We start from the raw sequence: 12,316 nt of genomic DNA, 5'->3' as shown, positions 1-12,316 counted from the left end.
AGCCTTATTATTATACAGGGGGAGCAATCTGTGGAGTCCTGTTATTATTATTAACAGGGGAAGCAGCCTGTGGTGTCCTTTTATTATACAGGGGGAGCAGCCTGTGGTGTATTTTTATTGTGTGTGGGGGCCGGGGGACGGACAGTCATGCCCTTGCTCCGGGCACCGGCGTGGCGTGGGACCAAGCTACACCACTGGTTACAATATAAACCAGCAGTAGCTGCTAAATATATAGTTACATGTAGTTACTCGTACACTTGGAAATACTGGAGTTTTAGACTCCTAACTTTACATAAACGCAGCGCAGAGTTTAAAACGATTACGAATAGGATGGCCATTGACAATCGATGGTTCATGGCCGATAGCTATATTAATGCAGCGTGACTGTGACACGAATTGGAGGGATTAGCGGCGCGAGTGTAGCATGGGACTTGGAATCGAGTTCCAAGTCACATGCTACAAAGCGACGCTCCCATTGGCTGACACATTCCCCAGCGGCCAGCGCACATCTTTGCGTGTTGAGTCAATGGACGCCATGCTGGAGTTTTCCTCCATGCCCACAGTTGCAATGAGTCACACAGGCTGTGACGAACCAGCACGGCCAGGGCTCAGCTTCAGCATGGAGCGGAGGAATCGCAACACGAGGCAGTTTTCCTCTGAGACGGTGCCGGGATACTGCGCAGCGGTGCTGTGCGGGCTGATGCTGTGCGGCTCACTGGTGAAGGAGCTGTGGCCGATGCCGGACTCTTATCTGAATAACAAGAGAAACGTCCTGAATGTGTGAGTAAGGGGGCGTGGCTATGCTCATAGGCTCCTTGTCATTGTCCTCCAGGCTAGGTCACAGCTGGCATATGTCACTTGTCCATCACAACCAGAGGCGCCTCCTGAGAGCATTGCATTGCAGTCCCCATGGTTTGTCTATACTAGGGTTAAGCAATAACTTCAGCAGGGGGGCTGCTTAACACTTCCAGTAAATGTTCGAGGGCTGTGCTCAGGAAAAGTGGGTGTGGCCATACAAAAGGTTGTGTGGTCACGCAAATGGGGGTGTCCTTGAGTGTAGTGTACCACACCATATACCCCTTATACACATTATGCAACACCATAGTAGACCCTTTTATACTTGCCTCTTACACATTATTCCACACAGAGGAAGTTAAAATTCACATTATGACACACGGAATAAGCCAAAATGCACGTTACGAAACTGGGATTAAGCCAAAATTCACGTTGTGCCTCCCAGATTGAGCCCAAAGTGACGTTATGTCACCTGAATTGAGCCCAAATTCACGTTATGGGGAGTGGAGGGGCTGCACTGGGCAGAGTATACACCATTATTTTTCAGGGCCGTGGTGCCTGAGCGAGGGGAAGCCAGGGGAGTCATGCGTCCGCAAAAACCCAAATGCGACCGCCCCACACAGCATTGCTGGGAGTGTGGGAGGGGACGCGGTCAAGCGGCTGCCCCACCAACCAATGACGGGGAGGCAGCTCTGTGTCCCCTCCCACACGACTGTGCGGGGCGGGCGCAGTCGGGTGGTGGCACTGCACTTCTTTTAGCCCTGCGGCTTCCAGTTAAAATGACAAGCGGCTACTGCTAGTCGGGCCGCTTGTCATAGTGACAGAGGTCAGTGCGGTGGTCCAGACCAGAGCGTCTCACGGGCCACCTGTTGCCCACCTCTGGTCTATACCATACTTGCATACCTGACCCTCGCCATGAGGGAGAAAATGCTCTGTTCCTGGACCTCCCTGGTAATGTATGATTGCCATCACCTTTGGTGAAACGCCTTTCTTTTCAATTAACTAGGTAGGGTTACCACCTTTTTGTTGAGAGATTCCCAGACAGTGGCCAGCCCCTTGATCAACCCATTGATCCGCCCCCAGCCCCGTCTCTTGACCTGCCTTATCACTTTTTTTTTTAAACCTTTGCTACAATTCTATTTATTATTTTGCACACCATAATGCCACTTACTCATTTTGCCATACACCGTGATGCCCATTATGCCACACATGCCCATTACACGTTATGCCAGGGCTTGGAAAATATTTTTAAAATGTTGGAGCCAGACAAACTAAAAATAGAGAGAGTGCGCGCATCAAAAATGTACACAGTAATGCCTATTACACATCACACACGTATTACACATTATACCACACGCCATAATTCCCATTACACCTTATACCAAATACTGTAATGCCCATTACACGTTATATTAAACACCGTAATGCCCATTATACATTATATTAAACACCGTAATGCCCATTACACGTTATACCAAACACCGTAATGCCCATTACATGTTATACCAAACACTATAATGCCCATTAAACGTTATATTAAAACACCGTAATGCCCATATTATGCCAAAACAGTGTTTGTAATATATTATACCAAACACTGTAATATACGTTATACCAAACACCGTAATGATGGGAAGTACTGGTAGATAGTGGCGCTCAACCTGTGTGCTGGCAGCTTGGTCGAGTTGTCCAGGCTCAGAAAGTGCAAATAAATAAATAATGACCAGCGCACTAGCTCTACAATGGTGTCCCCAGCTATTGGGGGTTGGTGTTTTGTGTCGGCGGTAAAAAATGCAAATCTGAGTGGGTATATGTGAAGCAAGAAGAATTTATTGGTATGGGACAGTGTATTACTACAAACTGTTCTGTAACCAAAGCTTTCGGTCACTGCTGCTGCTGTGAGGGGAGAAGAGGGGGGAGAGCACCGCTGCACTGCAGTGTCTGCAGTCTGGTTCCACTCTCCCTCCAGTTGGACACTAGGAGAAGGGTGGGGGGTAATGGAGTCTCCAAGTATCCAGTGGGGGTGAGCTCACAACGGGTCCAGTCTACCGGGATAGGTGTTCTGTATAGCGGTGAGTCTGTGTGGGAAGGGGTGTTAGTTGTATGCTTACAGGTCTCATCCTCCTTGTTCCTAAATATCATGCAGTTAGGAATTCTTAAAACAATGCTAGGTCACATCTCCTTGTTAAGTGAAACAAATATAATTCCCTCTTTAACATCTTGTACTAACTTTTCTCATTAGCTACTGTACATGCTGGACATCATTCCTTCTGAACCCTCCCTAGGTTAACGAATGTCCCCATTTCTGTCCATTATACAAGTTTTACCTTAGATTTTTAAATCAAAACCATTGATAGAACACACACCCTCGGGGTGCAGTTATTTTTGGGGATACCCATAGATGTCAATACTTCTATCACTGATGTCCAAAATACAGACACTTTTAAGATGACCATAATAAATGATCCGCTATCAGCCGAACACTTCGGACAGCTGGTGTTGGCTCTGCCTCCAAATTTAATCATGCGCTCAGGTGTTATATAAATCCTATGTATTATATAAAGTTGGACCTGTTGAAACCTTGCTTGTATGATGCATTTCATATGTTTACCAAGGCTTCTTTCCAATCATCCCCTGTTATCTCCCCCACTATTTAGTTTTTAATCCCACTAATCCATTGTTTTATGTTGTGTCTAGATAAGAATCCTATAGAAACAGGAGACCTCATGTCCAGTCGGGGATCTTCTAAGCATTTTTTTAGTTAAAAAATCTTAATTAGTCAATTAATCAAATTAGTTTTTTCAGTACTTGTTTAGTGTCACGGCGGTAGCATGGTTGCGCGCTACTTCTGGGTTCGGCGTTCGGCAAACTTTCTAAAAAAAACTCCATGCCAATGTGGATAGTTCATATCCCCACTATCCACGTTGGCATGGAGTTGATTTTAGATAGTGTAGCGAGCCACCGAGCCCGTAGCGTGGGCGAGCGCAGCGGGGACTCAGACACGCGGCCATGCTGCCACCGTGAAACGAAACAAGTACCGGTTTTTTCTCTATCAAACTAAAGGCCGCCATCCACTATGCGATTTGGCCCCGATTTCACCCGATCCAGATGGATCGGGCAGTGAAATCGGACCAAATCGCAGGTTTTGACACCCGGTCCGACCCGATGCGCGGTCCCGTGCGCATCGGGTCAGAGTCGGGACGTCGAACCGGCTGCACATAAGATAAATCTTATGTGCAGCCGTGGGGACTCTGAGGACGCCGGCGAGGGAGGGGGGGCGGGAGACGCCGGCGAGGGAGGGGGGCGGCAGGGGGAGACGGAGCAGGGAGCTGTCATGCTCCATCCGGGTAGGGGGGGGACACACGCCGCTAGTAGTGCGGACGCTGCGGGGGACACAGGCGGCAGTGACATAGAGCCGGGCGGGGGGAGCCGGGAGCTGTCAGCACTGAAAAAAAAAAAAGACCATACAATGAATGGGCAGCCTGTGATTGGCTGAGCGCTCTCTCAGCCTGTCAGCAATTGGCTGAGAGAGCGCTCAGCCAATCACAGGCTGCCCATTCATTGTATGGGCTTTTTTTTTCAGTACTGACAGCTCCCGGCTCTATGTTACTGCCGCCTGTGTCCCCCGCAGCGTCCGCACTACTAGCAGCGTGCGTCCGTCCCCCCAGCCGCCTTGCAGCATCCCCCGCCCGCCACCTCGATGTCCCCGGCCCCCCTGCTCGCTCCACATTGCAGCTCCCCGCGAGTTGCAAATGATCGCATGCGATGTATCATTTGCAAAACTTGGCACATCAAGTGCCAAATCGTGTGTCCCCCTCCCGGGGAGCTGCAGGGAGAAATCAGGTCCGACTTGTCCTTAGGATGTATGGGGGCCTTAACCCTCAAGGGCATGTCTTATCTGGAAATATCTAAACAGATAATTGTCGGTAAGGAAAATTTCAATTTTTAGTGATTGGAATGTTCTAAGACCCTCGTCATTATACAACTGCCCAATCTCGACTATGCCCTTTGTCTCTCACACCTCACCTACTTGCAGCTCTTCTAGTTCCATCAGACATCGAGCCTTATGCAATGGTGTCTCTGAGTCAACTCCTTGACCCCCTAGTAGTCCTTCAGAATATTGATAATTTAAGATAAACATCGTGTCTCTCTCTCCCCAAGACTGTGCTCTGCATATTGAAATGTTCATTTTACACATATTTGTTGCTTAAGATATCTTTGACCAAGCTGAACCTTTCCTTCTAATCAGATATTACTGTATGCAGCCAGAATTTCCCCAATCACAAGGTCAATAGTCACAGAATCTGCACAATGTTGACATTCTCATAATTTCCAGATGTTCTTTATGGTACACAAAATGGGTAGAAAAAACGATAACCTGCTGAATGCCAACATGGTTAATGTTAATATAGTGAACATAACAACTTCTTCAAAATCAACGTTTTAACCATGTCAGTAGTCTCATGTCAAGCTAATATGCAACAGCCAATAAGCTTGTTCAGAAAGACCATTGGGCTCACCACAAGCTTTCCAATGGAACATTGCGTAATTTGGAAATTACCAAATTGGCTATTTACGTCTCCAATGTTCATATGTTTTGTACTGGGTGCACCGCTTTTATAGGTTTTTACAGAAGTCAAGTTGGCTAATGGCCATAGGGCCTGAGTTAATTAGCTAAGCAGCAGTCTTTTGAATCTTAGCGAGCAGGCTAGCGACACCCGCCCCTGCCGCATCCACCACTGTGTGTATAGATGTGCACCTTTACACATCCATTTGCATGTGAGTGTACAGGGGAGAGGTAATTTGATGGCCGCTGACCATTAAATCATTTTCCCCAGTTCGCAAATAAAAGTCAGTCTAAACTGACTTTTATTTGCTTCGGAAATGTCAGAGTACGGTGCGGGCAATGACATCATGTGACGTCAGCTGCCTGCCCCGTGCAGTCTTCGGCATATTTGAGTTTGCATGGGTGCACCCAGCGGTTTTTTTTTTGTACGCACCCACTGTTTGCACAGCATTCCTGCACATGTGCATATTCACCTATATGCATGTGCAGAGCCTCACCACTGGTCCCCAGACTAAATTCAGTTCTTAGCGAGCCAACATGAATCGGGCCCATAATCTTTCCATGCCTGGCATATTCTGTTGCTGATTGCATAGTCAGTCAACTATAGTATATATTTTATTTCCATGGTGTGTGTGTGTATGTAAAAAGCAAATGCTTAGTTATCGGGGATCCCCGAAAGTATCATCATTGAGGTGAGTAAATTACCATGGCTAACTGTATACAGTCCTAATTATTATACTTTTTATTTATTTATTTACACATTTTTAACTAAAATCTCACTTTGCATCAGTGTAAATATTTTACTAGAGCTTAATTTTTTACATTATTCTAAATCCCATGTTTTCCATTTTCATGATTTACTGGATTGATTTACATTTGTTAGAAGCAATGTTTTTTTTCTCTTTGCAGATATTTCGTCAAATTTTCCTGGGGTTGGACATTCTGCTTCCTTTTTCTCTTCATTGCCTTGACCAGTTACACTATTAATAAGAGCATAAGTGCAAGTTTACGCCGTCTGAGTTCCCTGCTGGTCGGAACAGTGTTTTGGTTTACCTGTACAAGTATTTTTGCATACATTGAAAATGCTACTAGCAGTTGTTACGAGTCGTCGATACTTCTGGAGGTTAAAGCAGAGTACACTGAGAAGAGAGCCTGTTTAAACGATGGTGGTCACTGGCATGGATTCGATATATCCGGTCATTCATTTTTGCTGCCATATTGCTTTCTGATGATTTTGGAAGAAATAGTCATTATACATAGTATTCGCCTCGAGGGACATCGGAAAATAATTATTTATTTATTATTTTGTTTCCTAATTCTGCTGGCTCTCATTTGGGCTTTCATGTTTGTTTGTACAGCTGTTTATTTTCATGATATCTTACAAAAAATGATAGGATTCATCTTTGGGATCCTGGGGTGGTACATAACCTACAGGTGGTGGTATTTAATGCCATGTTCTCCTGGCCTTCCTCCTGCAGTGTCTAAACAGGCCTGAAGTAAATGGTAATCTATTTCACAGTTATGGTGGACAAATGTAATATCATTTTTGAATTTTAATTGTAAAATTCCTAGAGACCATATTATGGGCATCGCAAATATATATAGTTTATTTTTATTCGGACTCCTGTTCTACTGATTGGTGCAGTGATGGGTTCCTCCGTGTTCAGTTTGGATAACAGCCAATACAGTGCCTTTTGACTTTATTAATGAAATAGTGCTATGGCAAGTTCAGTTGTTTGAATTTTAAATGGATAGGCCTAGATAATTAGTATTATTAAGTTAAACTGAATTTTTATATTTCAGTGTTAATAGTAGTTTTGTAGTTAGTGAAAGTGGTTTATACAGATTCCCGATATTCTCAGAATTTCTTACTAATGATGTTAAAAGACTGCATAATGTCAGTTTCTGGGCACTGTATAATAAAGTTTGGTCTGTACTAGGAATAGTGGAGGTTTTTTTCCTTGAGAGGGAGAGGATATCCCACTGTCTCAAGGGCCCCGGCGCTAGTGGGTATATATAAAGGATGCAGATAAAGATGGTTCTTGTGTGTAATATAAACCTTAAATGGATGTGGTACGGGACTCAGACAGTCGGGATCCCGACAGTCATTATCCCAACTGCCCGGAGTCAGACAGCATGGCGAGCGCAAAAAAGCCCCTTGCGGGCTCGCACTCGCCACGCTGTGGGCACGGTGGCTCGCTAAGCGAGCCACCTATTCTATTCTCCCTCTATGGGGGTCGTGGACCCCCACGAGGGAAAATAGCGGGTGTCCGTCGGGCACCCGGTTATCAGCATTTTGACAGTCGGGATCCCGACGTCGGGTAAACGACTGTCGAGATCCCGACTGTCGGGAACCCGTCCGGCACCCACCATAAATGGCTGCTGCAGGTGTAAGGAGTCTGCAAAAACTCCAAAAAGAAGAAATAATTTTGTTCTGACAAATGTTTTGTTTGGGGAATACACACTGCGCTGTCAATAAGGAAAATAAATGAATATATAAGAAGTGGTAAAATCACGCTGAGCACAATGATGGAGGACACGCTGTATTTAAATTAAAACGTTTTATATAGACAAATAATATAATAATAGTATAGGTGGGTAAAAAACAGAAATTGGAATGTAATCAACACACAAACATACAATATATAATACTCTTATATATGAGACAATAACAAACTTTGCATGTTTAAAAGCAGACTTGGCACGATTCCTGACAGAATGTCTGCTGGCGTCCCAGCAAAAACAAAAAGGTAATGATCTATATCAGTGATGCACTCAGAATGGCCGCTGGATGTGACAAACAGTTAATAGCCTGAAGCAGCAGATTGATTAGTAAGCCAAAGGACCTGGGTTAGCAAGTAGGCTGACAAGCAATGTGTTCCATGCAGGTATTGACAAATATATATATTGAGCTGCTGAAGCCTGTGTGTTAGTATGAGCAGAAAAGGCAAAGTTAGTAGTGAGCCCAAAAAGCAGGAGTCCCGATTAACCAATGATGGATGCGGGTAATGGTATAACTCACTGGCTTGAGGGATATTTGGGCGGCACCTCTGCGGGCTGATAGAGATCCGTTACCGGAGGGTTCCACACTGCGGGCGGCTTCACGTGTAGTTGCAGATGCCGGGATACACGGCAGCAGTGGAGGCGGAACTTCGGCCGGATGTAGATGTGGCAAGGTCTCTGAGTGTAAGGGCCGAAGTCTGATCCAAGTCTGCGGTAGGCACTGGCGGAAGTGGGGCAACGCGTTTCGTCTCCTAAGCGACTGGAGACTTTTTCAAGCTGTTGTGTGTTGATTACATTCCAATTTCTGTTTTTTACCCATCTATACTATTATTATTTGTCTATATAAAACGTTTTAATTTAAATACGTGTCCTCCATCATTGTGCTCAGCGTGATTTTACCACTTCTTATATATTCATGTACTAGGAATAGTGCCAAGGAGTGTGAAGCATGTGGTCATAGGGAACTATAGGCTGCTACTTGTGTTCTTTCATATGGGAAAAGCTACACTTGTATTGTGCAATTCTCAACAATGCATCAGACCAGACATTCCCAACCTCGGGCCTCAAGGCACACACAGGACTTTTTCACACGCTCTGGCTGACGCCGGACGGCGAAAACAAACACGACCAAACCTGCCGGCTGTCACCACTGGAAAGGATGGCTGCCTAGAAAGGATGACTGCCGGGGTTGTGGCCATCCCGACCATTGTAACCTTCTGTGCATGGTACGGCTCCCTTTTAGAATGTAAGCTCTCACGAGCAGGGCCCTCTCCTCATGTGCCTTTCTTAGAATATATAAACCTCTGTCACCCTGATGATTGCTTCAGTTTTCCTGTCCCCTGATGCAACTATCCATATTTACAATGTACTTGTCCTAAACTGTCTTGTACTGTAATTCGTTATGTGTCTTTGCTCATAACTATGCTCTGTAAAGCGCTGCGTGATATGTGTGCGCTATATAAGAAACTGTTAATAAATAAATAATACTTGGCTGTGCGGGGTTTCGTTAAATCTAAATAACTAAGGAGTTAGTTAAGCCACTTGTGCTCAAGCATGTATATCACTTAAACCTGCACTGGTAGTGTGATTTGAGGACTGAGGATAGGATTTCCTACATCACACCATTGCATGAGAGATGAGCTAGTCCTGTAGGGAACCTGAAATGCTACTGTATCAATAGTGTTGTGAAGCTACATGCTACAAATTTGCTGACAATAGCACTGGAATAGGCTGGCTATCTCCAATAAATAAAATTGTCGGAGTGATTGCTTTTCACACATAACTATTTATTTTACATTTAAATACACAACCTGTTCAGGACAGAAGACTGACTGGAAATGCAGTATTAGGTACTTTATTAGTCCTCTGATTGTGAGATTTTATTTTTATATATATATATATATATATATATATATATATATATATATATATATATATATATATATATATATATATATATATTGGCTTGATAAAATAAATGCACAGATGGAGAAATACAAGCATGATTTAATTTCTTTTAAAAAGGAAAAAGTTAAGAAAGTACAGCTTGACTATGACCAGAGGAGGGTCTACCCGTGGTTGAATGCTGGTAATCAGCAAGATGGAACATGTCCCCAGTATGGACGTCGAAAGCCTCACAGGTTTCAACAGTCCAATCATGGATCTAGTACATCTCAGAGTGAGGGTGAATCGTCTTGCTCCAATACAAATGCTGCAGGGATCCCTTTAGGGGTACCTGATATGGCTGCGGGCAACAGACGCGGCGGAAGAGGACGCGGCGGGCAGGCCAAAACCGCCGCCAGAGCAAGCACTCGCCCACCGAGGAAAGTGAACGCTTAGTTTTTAACCTCTCAAGTACCCCGTTGTCTGCAACTGAAATAGAAGTCCTTGCAAAGGGTTTGTCTTTCGTCCCAACTGTAAAGGCGGATGCCTTCCAGTGGAAGGTTGACACGTATAAACTCCATCGAACTTTGCGCCTAAAAGAACATTTTGGGAAAACTCCTCCCCCTGTCCAGTCTGTGGGAAAAGTCTCCCTACCTGAGCAGTTAAAGAAAATTGTACCCCGCTCGAGGTTTGACCCCCCCCCCCTCTATAAATCCCTCCATAAGGACATTTACGAGGATGGTGGACCAATTGGGAAAGGATGAGTCCGTTCCTGTTGGCACAAGGTATAATCTTTCCAGTATTAAACAACTTGCTTTAGATAGCCTGTCTAAAAGGAGGGACATTATAATTCATAATGTGGATAAGGGGGGTGCGGTTATAGTTCAGGATTTTAAGGACTATAGAACTGAATGCTTAAAACAACTGAGTGATGTTAAAACCTACATGTTACTTAATAAGAATCCAACTGTGATGTTTAAACAGGAATTGGATTGCGTTCTTAATTCAGCTGTAAGAGACGGAGTTATTGAGGTTGAGTTGAAACAAGCATTAATGGTAGAGCACCCTGTGGTGCCTTTGTTTTATACCCTACCGAAGGTGCACAAGGAGCCGGTGCACCCTCCGGGGCGCCCCATCATATCATCAAGGGGGTCCTTGATGCACCCGGTAGCGGTATATTTGGATACTATTCTAAATCCTTGTATACAGAGATTGAGTACTTACCTGAGGGACACTACATCCTTGTTGTCCATTCTTGCTAACCTCTTGGGACAAGAGGTCCTTGAGGGTGATTGGATTATGTGCACAGCGGACGTCACAAGCCTCTACACCTGTATTCCTCACGATGCAGGTGTGGAGGCTGTGTGTGCACTAATCACTAATGACAAGGATTACAAGGGCCCTCCAGTGGAATTTTTCATGGTTTTGCTGTCTTTCATTTTAACTAAGAATTACTTTCTTTTTGAAGGTAAATACTACCTTCAAGTGGCAGACTGTGCCATGGGGTCCGCAGTGGCCCCGGCATATGCCAACGCCTTCATGCACCACATCGAACAGAGTCTTTTTTTCAGACATGGCACCCTTAGGTCGGAGGTGTTATTGTATAAACGCTATATTGATGACCTACTGATTTTCTGGGGTAGTGATAAATCTAGCCTCGAACAGGTGTTTGTGGATCACGGCCACAGTGGCAGTGTGGTCGGATTCACTCACACCATGAGTACAGACAAAGTGGAGTTCCTGGACGTCGTAATCGCAAGGAGGGGTGCTGCCATTAGCACATCCCTCTTTGTGAAGGCGACGGACAGGAACACACTCCTAAGAAATGAAAGTTTCCTACACCCCTACATAAAGGACTCCCTTACTCGCAATTGTTGCTGGTGAGGAGAATCACATCTGAATTGGATGAACTACCTGGGGCCCTCCAGACCATGGTAGAGAAATTTGTGTTGAGGGGTTATCCCAGAAATGAACTGGAGGCTTTGAAAATAAAGGTCATGCAAATGCCCCGCGAACAGTTGCTAAACCCTAAGGTAGGACCCACTAATAACAAACTCGAAAAACGGGTTCCCTGGCTTAATCGTTATGCCATTGGTTCAGAAAATAGAACAAGGAAGGTTAAGGCTTTATGGCCTATGTTGTCTTCTGACAGTGATCTACCCCTGTTACAGAACTCCAGGGTACTCCCAAGTTATACTAGGGGACGTAGTATCACAAACAGGGTTGTTAAATATGACATCACTGGTTGGGAAAAAGCAAACTCTAGCCAAAATTTCCTCTCCAGGAAAAATGGATGTTTCAGGTTCTTGTGCTGTACCACGTGCAGGTCCATGGCAGTAGGGAATTTTTTTACCCATCCACATAAGGGGAATACAATCTTTATAAAATTTCCCTTGACATGCACATCAGTGTACATTATTTACACTTTAACCTGCCCCTGTGGACTGACCTATGTTGGGAAGACCCAGCGCTCCTTTAAGGAGCGCATGGCCCAGCATAGGTCAGCCATCCATCAGGCCCTGTCTAGTGGTCATAGTGATCAGCCCGTGGCTCGCCACTGTTCAATTT

At 44.9% G+C, this 12,316-nt stretch overlaps 1 protein-coding gene across 1 annotated transcript; it reads left to right on the top strand.

The window, feature by feature from the left end:
* The first annotated feature begins 491 nt into the window (after positions 1–491).
* On the top strand, positions 492–9,353 carry FITM2 (fat storage inducing transmembrane protein 2). The gene is made up of 2 exons (XM_083147007.1): positions 492–780; positions 6,272–9,353. Exons 1-2 carry the CDS (start codon positions 527–529, stop codon positions 6,855–6,857), a joined length of 840 nt encoding a protein of 279 aa, XP_083003133.1. The 5' UTR covers positions 492–526; the 3' UTR covers positions 6,858–9,353.
* Positions 9,354–12,316: the final 2,963 nt, after the last annotated feature.

Source organism: Crinia signifera, chromosome 6 (genome assembly GCF_055691185.1).
Source record: "Crinia signifera chromosome 6, ASM5569118v1, whole genome shotgun sequence".
NCBI lineage: Eukaryota > Metazoa > Chordata > Amphibia > Anura > Myobatrachidae > Crinia > Crinia signifera.
This window is presented reverse-complemented; position numbering and strand designations above follow the sequence as displayed.